The following is a 14,365-nucleotide window of genomic DNA, read 5'->3' on the forward strand; positions in this document are numbered from 1 at the left end:
AGCCCTTGGGCATCAGAGCAAAGGCCAAACGGCTTTGTCTGGGCACATCAGGAATCGCAGCATATTCTGATTTGGAAGGGACCCATCAGGATCATCAAATCCAACTCCTGGCCCTGCACAGGACACCCCAAGAGTCACAGCATGTGCCTGAGAGCATTGTCCAAACTCTTGAACTCTGTCAGGCTGCTGCTGTGATCCTGGGAGCTGGTTCGGGAAGCTGCCTGTCAATCCTGCAACCACTGTCTTTGCACAGGGCAAACAAAATAGAAGATGGACAAAGGAAAACAGGGCTTGACCAGAGGATTCCTTGTGATGCATAATTAATCCTGGTGAAAGCTGCAAATGTGTGGTTTTGGCTCAAACCACCCTCCATACAACTCACTTTGATAAACGAGTATCAGGAGTTGTTCAAAGGCATAAAATAACAGAGTACATATTGCAGTGAGCTCCCACGTACACTGAGTATCTAGAATGTACTGTGAAATGTGAAATGGACTCTTCTGCAGTGGTGCTGCTGGGGTCCCAAATGCACCAGCGTTTTCACATATTTTAGGGAAATCTTTCAAACATATGCTCAGATATTGGCAGCAGCGGCCAAGCCTCGACAGCTTCTGATACTGGAATTCTTTGATCCCATCTATGACTGCGGAGATCGTTTAACTTTGGGATCACTCGGCAAGGTGTGACAGAAGGAGGAAAAAAAAAAAAAAAAAAGGATAAAAAAACCTCAAAGCCGGGGTCCGCCGGCGCCGGCCCCGCGGTAACGGCGCGGCCACGGCCGCACGCGCATCCCCCGCGCGGGGCCGCTGGCCCTTTAAATGCCGGCGGGCGGCCCGTGCCGCCGCTGGCTGGGAGACCCCGCGCCTCCAGTGAGAGGTGAAACCAAGATGGCGGCCGCGCAGTGACTGAGGCGGAGCCGGGGCCGGAGGGAGCCGGGCCGCACCAGCCGCTGCCGATCGCCCCCTCCCTCCGCAGGGCACAGCGTTTCTCTGCCGGCCGGGCCGCCGAACGCCTGGAAGCGCAGCCACGTCGCAAGGCGCGCTGGGGAGTCGGGACTGAGCCGCCGCAGCACCGGGAGGAGGAGGAGGAGGAGGAAGAAGAACATGGCGGCGGAGTCGGGCTGGGAGTGAAGCCGCCGCCTGCGACCGGAGCCCATGGGGAAGACGGGGCGCTGAGCTCGGCCGGCCGTTCACCCTGTCCCTGGACGGGCAGTGTCCGCAGGCCCCGGGCAGCCCGGGCGGGAAGGAGGGCGGCTCCTTGGAGCCCCGCGCTGACGGACGGCGAGCGAGGGGCTTCGGGCCTGGGCAGCTGCTGCACAATAGAGCCGGGCTACAGGCCGGGGCGAGCGGCCCCTCTCCCGCCTGCCTCCCTTCCTCTGATTCCCTCCGGCCTCACCAGCTTCCCCCCTGTTTTCCTCGGCAGGGCTCCGGCTTCCAGGAACGCCTGCTCCTGTCACGCTGGGCCGGCTGCAGTCCGCCGCCGCTTCCACTACCGTGGATCCCCTTCTCCTCCGGGGATCCCTTCTTCGCCGCCTCTCCTGCCTGCCCTTCGCCCTGCAAAGAGCCTCTCTCCTCTCTGCGGCTCTCCCTCCCTAGGCTTACTCGCCTTTTGAGCAGCGTCTGACTGTACCTGAAGGAGCAGCTCCCCTTTTTACATCTTCACCTCTTGGTTCTCCCTCTTCCCCAATCCTCTGTTACCCTCGATAATGAGGATCCCGTTGGGGCACTGAAGAGGAGTAAGAGCTTGCTTGGCGTGCCCGTGTGGGGCTGCTGCCTTCTTTTCCGCTCCCCTCCCCTGAGGGGGGCCTGGCCCCCGACCAGCCTTCTGCTCCTCCAGCGATTGCCAGCCAGAGTGGTGGCTGCGGTGTGGCAGGCGGCAGGATGACGGACACCCGGCGGAGGGTGAAGGTTTACACGCTAAATGAGGACCGCCAGTGGGATGATCGAGGCACAGGGCATGTGTCCTCTTGCTACGTGGAGAGGCTCAAGGGCATGTCCCTGCTAGTCAGGGCAGAAAGTGATGGTAAGTGTGTACGGCTGAAGAAGGTACAGTCTTTCCTCGTCCTGCCCAGGAAAGGAACTGGGTGTAGCTTTGTGTTTGTAGCGTTAATGTTTTGCTGCATAATTCAAATGGTATTCCTAAAAGCAAGTAGGCACTAAACAGGGTTCGTTCGTGCTAGGCCAAGTGAAAGAAACAGAAGATTGCCATCAAGTGCAAGCATAGTAGGCACTTAGTGAATACACAGTGTTGCATGCAAAATGCGTTCGAGTCTCGTTGTAAATCTTGCATGGGTTTGGATATCTACTGGTCTAGTTTCAAAACTGATCACTGGATCTTTCTGGAAGCAATCACCTGATGAAAGTTGTTCAAAACTTAGATCTTGGTTTTTAGTATTTGTTTTTAGAAGATCGTTGGATGGCTAACACTCAGAATTCTGTTTCCACCTGCCCTTTTCTTTGGTAGCTTTTAGAATTATGTAAGACATTCTAACAGCTATCAACGGTTTTCAAAGTACAGTTATGGTAGTAAAGACAATACAGTGGACAGAACAGCATTTTCAGAGATGCCCTTTTTTTTAATGGAATGGGACTACTCAGCCATTCAGCAGTTCTGGGTCTTCCTGAAAATAAATTTAAAATTATGGATTATCAACTTATTTTACGGTTTCTGGCAGCATATGTCAGGAGTATATGTTAAGTAGTAGTATCTAGCCCTGTAGCTACATGTTTAGGCTAGTCTTGACTGTTGGTCAAGTGAGTTCATGACTGCTGTGACCAGAGATTTTAAAATGTGTACTTCGCAGTATCAGCCTTGTACCATTTTGCTTTTAAAGTCTGTCAGTGCATGACTTACTTCTTCATTAGATGTATAACTGCTGTATTTAGTGACTTGTAGATCTAGTTGTAGCTTTTGACTGTCAACAGACCTTATAATTTTATTTATTAAGCTTTTTTATTGTAGGAAGTAGGATGAAAAGCTTGAGAATCATTAATCCTTACTTTTTGGGAAAGTTCTGATAAACTGTACAATATGTAATCCCTACAGCAAAGATCAAAAACTGATATGGAAGAATCAGTCATCTAAGCAGGATTTTGGTAATTGAGTTTCTGATAAGCTCTCAGAGAGATCTTGTAGATTTTTGATTATACTTTAAAAGGTTAAACTGACACCTGATTTTTATTTATTTTACAGTAAGGAAGATACATTTAAATCTTGAGCAGCTTCATACTGCAAGAGAAAGCATTCAAAATGGAAGTAGATTTAGTTTAATTTCAACATGAGAAAGAAATTTAAAAAAATTATCACTAATTTTTTTGGCTAATTTTTACAGTATGTATTGTTGTAGATACTGTCCTGGCTGTTGGGGGCATGTTTAAAAACTGTTGTCTCCTATATAGTAAAAATTTTCTGTTTTTTAAAAAAAGACCTGCAGTTCCTAACCTCCTTGTGAAGAAAGAGCTCATTTGAACTAAAATCCATGTATTAACTTTCAGTGGGACATGTGTGCTTCAGACTCATTAGAACCTGAGTTGGACTGTTGGTGCCAGCTCATTTGTAAATAAATGAACGTCTGTAAGAGGGAAGATACAAACTGGTATTAAAAACTAAAGTTAAGTCATTGCTTTATATTGCACAGCTAAGATACTCTAATCAAAGCAGGAAATGTCTCAAACTTATCAATTGCACCAAATACACAGATGTTATTTGGTAAGATATACACTTTAGACCCCTCTCTACTGCATACTTCAAAGTATTGAATAATACAGTTAAAATTCTTAATATAGTATGTAGTATCAGTCCTGGGTAAATGTGCACTCTATTAATAGGCTAGTTAGTTTTTCTAACTTGCTTGTGTAGACACCTCATAAAATTTGATTTATATTTTGTTTACTCCCACTGTCTGTTTTTTGTGGGCTAATTTTGAAGGCAGATAGTCATTTCTACATGTGAGCAAATGATTTGGAAAAAGGTAATGCCATACCTGTGTTTTATATACTGCGCAATTTGTCTTTCCTTGCATGCTTTTTTAACTAAATGAAATAGTTGACTGTGATTTTAACTTTTTCCCAGTTAACAAAGACATACAAGTAGTATGAACTGAGTAGCAAAACTGACCTATACACCATTTGTCTCCATGTTTCCATTGCATTCTTGTGTTGTCTGTCTTTGTCAGCTCCTCCTCTTTCCACAATGAAACTTCTTCCTTCCTGCATTTTTAAACCAGCTTTTTCTAGCCTTTGAGCTGAGATTCATCCTGTGCACACTGGCATATTCTTACTGATTTACTCCAGGAAGCTGACAGCAAACCTCGGGATCTGCCTGAAGGTGAAGGCTCTATTTCCTGAGTAGGGGAGGTCCTGGGGATATGAGCAGTAGTTCCTTATGTTTGTGGGAAATTCCCACTCCTGTTAAAGGGCCAGTTTGGCTATGCACAGATCAACAGCAGAGTTACCAGTGGTTTCTTTGGCTGACCATGTGGGCTAGCACATGGTTCAGTATTTGGATTTTGCAGCTGTGTCTTGGTGTAGTAGGCTGCTTTACAAGTGGTTGAGATTGCACAGTCAGGCTGTTCAGATAAGGGAAGTGTAATCAGTGTGCCACATCCAGTGTAAGCTGTCCTTTGGAATTGGAGGAATAAGAACTGAGTAAAAGGAGTTTTATCTGTAGGAGTGGTTTTTTTTTTAACTTGTGCTGGTGTTTAACACCATCATAAAAGAAAATCATTTAGAGTAGATGAGTAGTTGTGTCGCTAGCTGCATGTCTAATGTTGTCAGGCACTAAATTGTTAAGAGTCATTGCAGACAACCTGGAATAATCAATTCTAGAACAGAAATACCATAAACTGCTTTCATATCAGGTATATTATGCTTTGAAGCATGAAATTGTAATTTTTTTACACTACAATAGTTATTCACTTTTTAAATAAAACCCTGAAAAGTTTCTCTGTGTGATTCCTAGTTGTAATGTATTCTACTTGAATTGCAGCAGGGCAAGAGTGAAATATTTTCTTACAAATTATCACCTACCGTGTGAGTCTGTGTGTAATCAGAAGCCTTTGATTTCTTATGTGTTTCTGACATGGTATTTTAGGCTGCTGTGGCCTACCTTATTCTTAAAATGTCTTTGTGCTTCTTGGGGTTTACTGCATGGTTTCAGATCACTTTGTTTTTGTTCTGAGCCCAGATGACTGAAGTGATCGTTTCTGTTCAAGTAATTTGTGTTAATTTGAAAGCTTAAACCTTTAATTAAAACTTACTCATCCTGTATCTAAACTTTTTGACAAGTGAAAGTTAACCCCTCCATTGCAGGCCATATTTGTGAGCTCCATTTTAGGAACTCTCATAATTTTCATTCAGAAGTTGTGGTTTGCTGCTTCTGAAGTCTGTATGTTAACGATTTCTGCCACAGGGCAAGCACCTATCTTTGCTGTTTCTGTAATGCAGGTATCAGCAAACGTGTACAACTAGCAGGCTTAGAAAAAACTTGGCTTACTTTTTTTTACCTTGTTCATACTCAAGGGACTGATTTTATTGGCTTGTTTTTAGGTAAGCAACATAGTATTTATCTTAGATCAAAATAAAAAAAAGCATGGGGGAAGACGACTTGGGGGGGGGTTTGTTTCTTTTCTCCCCTTTCCTTAATATTTGGGTTTGGCCCTTCAGAAGTGTCTTAGACTCAGGAATATTCTCTTGAAATTGTAGAGCACTTTCTTGGACCTCAGTTTCTTGAGTTTCTGAGGATTAGTTTCTGTGATTGGGTTGCAGCAGAACTAATTGCAGAACTTAAACCTCTGTGTGCATCTTGCAAGAAACAGATCTTGAATTGAAACTTTCATTTAAATGTAAACATGTTTATACTGGTGAGGGGTAATGAGCAGCACTTTTTCTTTTCTTTTCTGCTTTTGAGGAAGACTCCATGTAACAGTTTGGTGGGAGAGCAGCAGTGTGCCAGATTAACTGGTCTCTTCCATATGCATATTTGTAAACAAAGCTGCAAATTTGCTGTTCAAGACTGTTGAACTGGGATATCTGATGTTTCCAAATATAATTGAAAATAGCATCGAATATCTATATGTAATCTCTTTTGAGCAAGTCTTTCCCTCTACCCACATTCCTTCTGCACCACAGAATGGTGTTTTCTACTAACAAAACCCCCAGCTGTGCTGTTCTGCATTACAGTGAGAGGTAATAGAATTCTACAAGTCAGTTTTCTTTTTTATAGGTGGTTTCAGATATTATTTTTTGGCTCCAGTGTCTTTCAGTTACCTTTACAAATTCATTCAAGGCTGTAATTTAAAAAAATAACTAGATCTGCATAATCTTGGAGCATTTGCTGAAAACATAGGTGAGTTTTCAGCTCTTAAAAACATTAAGGTGAGTTTTCAGCTCTTACCTAACTTTGAATAGTGTCATTGGGTCAAAGAAGATGAAATTTTGTTGGTGTATTTTTATGAAGTAGACTAGATAGTCGTAAGATTTTCTAGGATAGTACCAATGAAAAAATACCTACATGGAAAGTAATGCTTATGAGAAAAGCATCTCAAACAAGTGATAATGACTTTGAATGGAAGTTTATTTGTGGTGTGTTATATTTCTGTAACCTTTTTTCTAAAGAATATATCTGTGTTTCAGATATCTGTTACTGCTGCCTGGTTTCCACATGCAAGTAACAAAGACTTAACATTGCCTCATACCAGGAAGGGGCCTGATCCTGTAAAATTTAGTATATAAAATAAACTCACTGAACTAACTAGTAGATTAGTCACTGATCTTTGACTTGTTGAATAATTTTTGGGGAATTTATTGCACAGATGGAGCATCATATTCTCCAGAAGGATAGATTTGGGACAGTTATTAGTTATAGAGTACAATTTACCTTTCAGTATGTTTCTATCTCCAGATCAATATTTTTCTTGTTGTTGTCCAAAATGGTGAGGAATAAGTTGAATCATTTGGTAGTGAGAAACAATTCAAGCCTTAAAAAGCTTGATTTGTCTTTCCTGCAAGCATCAGGTTTTGTAGGGAAGAAGAAATGCTCTTTTTTGATAAGTCTAGTAAAGAAGTCATTCTCTGTTGTCTGCTTCTAGCATGGAAGATTAAGTGTCTGCATTCAATTGTTTTCAGTTTTTTAAAAAGTATTTTGTCAAACATGACATTTAAGTTATGTATGATAGTCTTCTAATGTTGAGATTTACATGTCTGTACGTCTGTGTTCAGCCATTAAAATATGATGTTGAAATTATCAACTACTTTTGATTCCTAGAAGATTCTAGTTCATACTTGCTGATATTAAATATTTCTAGACAGTAAAGACTTTCCAGAAGTTTGTCTGCCATTTTAATAACACAAATAATATTCCAAGTCTTCATGTAGTAGAAGCTGGGATTTGGAAAGCACGGCTGACTCTGCGTATCTGATGATTGTAAAAAGGAAATGCTCAGTTTAGATGTTCTTTAGGCATAGTCTAAATTCAAAGCTTGAGTCTATGGCCAAAGTATGAGCAATGTATTGGATTCATCTGTAAACCTCATCTTAGATGCTTTTCTTCTCTGTCCTGCTCTATGGTTTGTAATTATTTTTTTCTTTAATTATGCACTTACTCTTAAGCAGATAAGCTGCTTTAGTAATGCAGAGCTGATGTGTGTCAGAAAACTGAAAAAACTCAAAAAAACCTGAATAGTATATTTGGGCTTGAGGCAAAAGAGCTTTTTCTATGTGTCTTGTTTTCCCTTGAGGAGTATTTATTTCAGATTTGTTGTTGAATTGTATTGAGTTTGTAAGCAGCTTTTACTCCAAGAGCAGTTGAGACAGGGTGATAGCTTCTCAAGCCAACTTCATTAGTGAAAGCTGCCTCCTGTAGAACAACAGACTTAGAAATTGGGAACAAGCAGCGTTCACAGGTACATTAATTGAAAAAAAAATATTTAATTGTATCTGATGATCACATACATAGTAAGCTAGTGGATATAAAAATCATTAGTAAAGCTTCTAAATTCATCAAGTAGTAACCTTTGTTATCAGGCAACAGAATGTTCTGATATTTCTGTAATTCTTTAATTATACCCCACTCTTATAGCAGGTGAAGTTCTGTGATCTGATTCTTCAGTCTCTTGCCTCACATCCCCCAGCCTAACATCTTCATCAGTATCAGACAGGGGGATCGAGTGCACCCTCAGCAGTTTTGCAGGTGGCACCAAGCTGGATGGTGTGGTGCCTGAGGGACAGGATACTGTCCACATGGACCTGCACAAGGCTGAGAAGTGGGCCCTTGTGAACCTCAGGAGGTGCAAGGTGCTGCACCTGGGTCAGAGCAGCTCCTGGCATCAGTCCAGGCTAGGGAGTGAACAGATGGAGAGCAGCCCATATTTTAGTAATACATTTGCTTTAGAACTATAGTGATGAAACTGAGAAGTTAACACTTTAAGAAAAGTTTGGATACTTCTTAAAGCCTAAATTTATCCAGGTAAGTAAATGGAGAAATGCCCCTTTAAAGGGATGCTTGCAGCTGTATGTTTTAATTATATGATTGACAGTGCAAGTTAATTTATCAGTATTTCTTTGTGAAGCTGAGTGAAGCTCTGCAGGTAGGTAAATTTAAGTCATGCACTGGCGTTAGTACAGCTGAGTAGCAAGGTGGATGAGGGAAGTGATTGGTCCAAGAATAAAATCAGTTTTAAAAATGTTTTTGCATAGATCAGCGCTCCAGGTTGTTTAAATTTGACACAACAATGCTAACATGCAAAAGGAAGGGAAAGAAGACACAGACATGAGAATGGAGTTGCTGTTCTGTGTCATATCAGTAAAACCTGCTGTGAAACCATTGTTCTGAGTTCCTGTGAAGTTTTCTGGTATTAGCAGTCACAGTGGTGCTCTAAGCATTAGTTTCTAGATATGCTTCCCAGGAAAATAAGTGTTTTAGCTAACCTTTAAAAACAAATACCACACAATTAGAATTTTCACACAAAACAACCATAATCTCTGTAATGCAGTTGTAATGCTTTTGGTGTGCTGACTTGCAGACTTTATCATGTCTAAAAAATTCTCTGTGGAAAAGTCATTACTTAGAATAAGAAAGGTTTAAAATTCAGTCTTCAGAGCATTTTTCTGTGCTGTGTGAACAGTATTTCTTAGGGGTTAAGAGACTTACTGTTGCTCAAGGAAAGAGTGATCAGAAAATTGTGTGGTGGGTAAAATTCTAGCACACGTATAAATAAGTGGAATTTTTTTTTTTTCTAGGCTCTCTTCTTTTGGAGTCCAAAATTAATCCGAATACTGCGTACCAGAAGCAACAGGTAAACATACTTTTCTTTTCCTCATGTTTAAAGGCAGGGTCTTTAACAGTATACAACCAACAGGGTAGTAATATAGTAGATTTTTTTGCCTCTATTGCAAATTATATTTTATGTTCTTGTGCCAAAAATAGGCAAAATAGTTTGCACCATTTTTGTGCATTACATGCTCATGTGCTATTTCTCTGCATTTTTTGGTGAAGTTACACAGATAAATTGCACTCTGTTTTGCACCAGAAATTGCTTTTGGAGAGGCAGTCAAAACATAGTTGGGAAAATCACAAAGTAGCAGAGGTTCCTGAGGGTTATAGTATCTGAAACTTAGTATCATCTGGCCTTTTTCTTCTTTATATTTCCGATACTTTAAGTTTAAATGTATTTTTATTCAGGGAAAAATCTAGGAGGCTTTAAAGCTATTTACATTTTAACCTTTGTTTGTCTTTTATTTAGAAGTTGGGTATGGTTTACTACTGCTCCAAAGCATTTTGTGTTCATAAAAGCAGCTTTTCACCTTTAGTTTGCACATTGCTTCAATTATTTAAACCATACATTGTGAGCCCCTAAAGAATGCTCCTGAGATGGGTGAGAAGTGAACTGTGTAGGCTTTGTACTTTATTTGCCGTGCTTGTTTCATGGATGCTGGGAATTGCCTTTACAGGTTTAAAAATGCTGAACCAGATTGTATTTTGTTGCCTGTTTGGTCAGCTCATGCTTGTTAAAATCTTGTCAGATTTAATGTATTAAAACACTCTTCAGTCTTTCACCTTTAGTAGTTTATCACAGGCATGGACATACTGTTGTTTTGTTCACAGGTGGTCCCAGTAGTTGTGTCACTGCAGGTGTTTGTAGAATTGTATTTTGAACTGAATGGGGAGAACCAATTTGGGCTAAAAATATCCTTCCTTGAAAATTTTAACCTGTATCTGTCTCTTGATATATTCATAAAGCGCTGTATATGCAGCTGATACTGAGAACTGATAAGGGCAGTGTGGGTCTGGAGAATCAATTCCAGAGAGTAAGGACAAGACCAGCAAAAATGCTAAGCAGACCAAGTTTTAGCTGTAATCCTGACCAGCTTGAGGTCATGGTTCTATGATACAGTAACCTGAGTTTTAAAAGTCCTTAAGTGACGCTGAGTATTTCACAGCTCTACTGCTAAAGTGCTGATCTGGTGTAAACTTGCTTTGCTGACTTAAATCGGTTAAAAGAGCACTGGGGGGGTGAGTTTTGTATCAACAGGCTTTGTGCCACATCAGACATGAAACCTACTTCAAGGAGGCATAAAATTTCAGGATTGGTGCAAACCACCACATGTGCTGGTCAGTGTAACCTGTCTCCAGGTCAGACATATATTGTAATCTAGTGCTGCATAAATCACACTGCTCATTGTGAAAACATGGTTAGAGGAATAAAAATAATTAACATGAATCTGTCCCATTAGAGCAGCACTGTACATTCTCTGTGCTGGAGAAGGAAAAGTGCTGTTTTTAAAGCTTTCAAATGCTGCATAGACAGAAATTTATACTTGCAGATGGATTGTTCATATTTAACCAAAGCAGTTTCAAATATAAATTGAATATGGGGCTCCACTCCGAGCCTTAGAAATACCAAATGTTTCTTGGTGTGTGTATTAAATCTGCTTTGTAGCCTGGTTTCTTTTGTGTGAGGCCTACTTATCCTTTCCCTCAGTAAAAGGCAAGTTCAGAGTTTAAACTTGATTCCATATGAACTAAGCTTGGAGCTTAGCAGCTGAAAGATAGCTCTGCTCCTAGAACTCTGAACAGCTTAAACTTACTAAACCACAAAAATCAGCTTGGTACTTTAAATCCTTTTTCAAAAACTGGTAGCTTTCTATGCTGGCAGAGCTTTCAAACTATCTTACACAAGATCCATTTGTGGAACAGAGATGGAAGAGTGAGTGAGATCTTTCTTTTTGACTGCAGAAGGCCACTTAGGTCACCTCACTACTAGTGAAATTGCAGCCCGAGATAGAAGACTTGCTTTTGAGCTTGCCTGCTGTTGTTAGTTGCACATAGAAAATTTCAAGAAAAGTCTCCCAGAAATCTAAGGCTTTAAACTTCAAAGTAGCTGTGTAGTGTTATGATCTTACCAGGCTTTTGTCTCATAATTTTATTGTGAGGATGAGCCTATTTTAAGGGGTACATAGCAGCATCCATTTCTACTGTGACACAACATGCAGCTTGTGAATACTTTGAATACCTGATGGAATAAATGGATGGATTCTGACTTTTGTCTAGGCTGACATGAGGCTCAGAAGAAGAAACAGTCTTACTGGACTGACTGAAACAATCTGGTTGGAAGCAAGGAGAGATAATATGTACTAAGCTCTTGGGGAACCTTGCTATGCCAGTTGCTTTGAATCCTTCAACAAAAGAAGCCTATAGATACCTTAGTGATAAACAGTGAAGTCCTTCCACTGGTGAAAGAACCTTCTGCCTATGCTGATCTGTTAGTGCTAGTGTGAAGTAGATGGTCTCAGTAATTGTTGATATCACAAATTATGCAATCTCAAGGTTTACATATGTGTGTTTTAATAACTGCATAGCTTAGATAATTGTTTATCAAAATACTGATGTGAAGACCTGAGGACAAGTTTGCCTTGCTGCCTCTGTTCCCTTGGAAACTAAAGCCAACAAAACAAAACAAAAAAAAACAACCAACCAAAAAACAAAACAAAACAAACAAAAAAAAAAAACCAAAAAAACCAAACAAACAACCCAACAAAAACTATAACTGTGAAGCTGAGCTTGTTATATGATTTTGTCCCAGTTGTCTGCTTTATATTTCTTGGTGTTGAGTGTTGAAAGCAGTGACTGCCCTTTGTGGTGGTAAATACAATTTTCTGCCTTTGGAGAGAAAAATTACTTGGGAGATCTTGAGTCCTGCTCAGGGACTCATTTTTCATACATCAACCTGAAAAACGGTCAAACTTAAGTATTCAGTTTGCACAGTCTACTTCTCAGTCTTCCCAGACTTACCTGCCATGTGGAGGTTTTAAAAAATTCATTAAAGCATGAAATTCATAGACAATCTTTTGACTACCTTTTCAGTAGTCAAAATAATTAGTCTGTCACAATGAAGAGCTGTTTTCTGCAAAAAGAGAGATAGGTCTATGTATCTGATTCTGCAACATAGAATTGCTACCAGTGGAAGTTCGTTGATGCTCTGAACCATGCACTTCCTGGCAAACTCATCACTGTTTACACTAGAACTAGAAGAAAGTAAGGCATATGAGGAAAAAAAGCTAGAAAGAAGACTTGAACTAATGTCCTTAATGTCCTGTGGCTCAAAAAAAAGACTTAATATTTCTTATGTTAAAGTACTATTTGTAGGTAGGAACTTCTTTAGAAAAAGCTAAATTTGCACAGTACGGCCACATGAGCACCTGATTTGTATTCTTGTTTACAGCTCTGTGTTAAATTTTGTTGGCATTTTTATTTTAAAATGTTACAATAATGGTCCTATAACTTTGCCATGGAATATTACTGGATTTAATTACTGGGTAAGTAGTAGCATTCACCTTAAAAGCAAATTTTGTTTAGTAAGTGGAATTTCATTATACAAAGCATTTCTGGGTCACGCATGGAATACTTAGTTTTTTCTTCTGTTGTTGGTTGTTTTCTTAATATTCTAGTAAAGGTAGAAGATATTTAATTGTGGGTTGAGGGGTTTAAGACATTGAAATTTCAGAATGTTAGTGACAAAGATGCTGTTCTTAAACAAGTGATCCTTATTCAGAAAATGAATAATTGCACTAGTATATTAGGATAACACCTTTTCCTATAGCAGCCCTAAATGATTAAAAAGCCCTCTGTACAACATAGCATTTACCTAGGGAGAAACCTGATAGGGGTGTGGACTGGGGTAGAGCTTTTCAGTATACTTTGGCAATGCTTTAAAAATAGAAGAGTAAAGACTGGTATCCTCAGCTTTTTTAGATACATCCACGTGCATCCTGTAACACAGTGATAAAGTATGTATTGCATCCTTTTCTGTGCAAGATATAAAATAACTCTGACACAAGAGTTATTTACAGCTTCCACCTACAGAGTCTTGCCTCTGTCCTAGAGGTGTCTTGTGTGCTTCACATTTTCAGTCTCTTTTCCAGTTCCTCACAAGAATAAAAAGCTAAAATTCATCCAGAGTACTACCTACTAGCTATGTAACTTGAAGGGGGCCATTCTTGAATAATGGAGAGCAGACTTACTAATAAAAAAGCCAAGTTTTGAAACTATCCAAAAGGGCACTGACTGAATGCTCAGAGAAGATGAACTTCATTCCCTTGCTGTCATGACAAGAAAGCCAACAGTGAAACTATTTCAATAAAATTTCTGCATATTGTAGCTAAGATAGTAAGGAAGTGTGTGTGGCTTTGTGGGGTGAGGGAATGAACAAGGGGAAGGGTGGGCTGCTCTTGGGTTTGGGGTGGAGTTCACCTATTTTAAATTAACATAGGTTTCTTTTCCTTCATTTCTGTTTTCCTGAGTATTTTGATTTTTCTGCTTTTGCTAAGTATCCTGGCTTAGGGACAAATTTGGGAAGAAACCTCCAAAGGGTCCTTCTGGAAAGCAGTTTCAAGTGACCCCTCCCCCAACTGATTTGGGAAAAGATTTCCTTGGTGAAAAATGGGGAAAAAAACCCTTTATTTAACAAGTAAAGTATTCACAAGCATAAAAAAGAATATTAAACAATAAAACCTCTCGCTGTTCTGAAGAGATGGCAGATTCAGAAAGTCCTTTTTGTGGGCTGTAGCTCGACTCACTCAGTCTCTTACCAGTCCCTCTTGTGCGGGAAAATACCAACGCCCAGGCCCCGGTGGGCCACAGGTGTGAGCTCTTGGTGTTCTTCTGGGTTTTAAGTCCAGAGCAGGGCTGATCAGTTCCAAGAAAAGAAAAGCCACAGTCTGGGAGCATCTCTGCCTCAGCTAGCTAAAAACTAACTAAATAGCAAAGGAGAGCTCTCTCCTACTTCTTTGTGCTGCAGACAACACAGTCCATAAGAGAGAAAAGCTGAAGCTCTTATCTCTGTGTTTTGAATACAGCCACCTCAGACATT

At 40.3% G+C, this 14,365-nt stretch overlaps 1 protein-coding gene across 2 annotated transcripts in view; it reads left to right on the forward strand.

Annotated features, from left to right (window-relative positions):
* Positions 1-941: 941 nt before the first annotated feature.
* The window catches only part of PPP4R3A (protein phosphatase 4 regulatory subunit 3A), a 40,671-nt gene continuing 27,247 nt past the window's right edge, over positions 942-14,365 (forward strand). For both annotated transcript variants that reach the window (XM_053945087.1, XM_053945086.1), the window contains exons 1-2: positions 942-2,022; positions 9,237-9,292. In XM_053945087.1, the coding sequence (XP_053801062.1) occupies positions 1,881-2,022; positions 9,237-9,292 (198 nt within the window). In that variant the 5' untranslated portion in view covers positions 942-1,880. The remainder of the gene's footprint in view (positions 2,023-9,236; positions 9,293-14,365) is intronic.

This window comes from Vidua chalybeata, chromosome 6 (assembly GCF_026979565.1).
Source record: "Vidua chalybeata isolate OUT-0048 chromosome 6, bVidCha1 merged haplotype, whole genome shotgun sequence".
In the NCBI taxonomy this organism is placed as follows: Eukaryota; Metazoa; Chordata; class Aves; order Passeriformes; family Viduidae; genus Vidua; species Vidua chalybeata.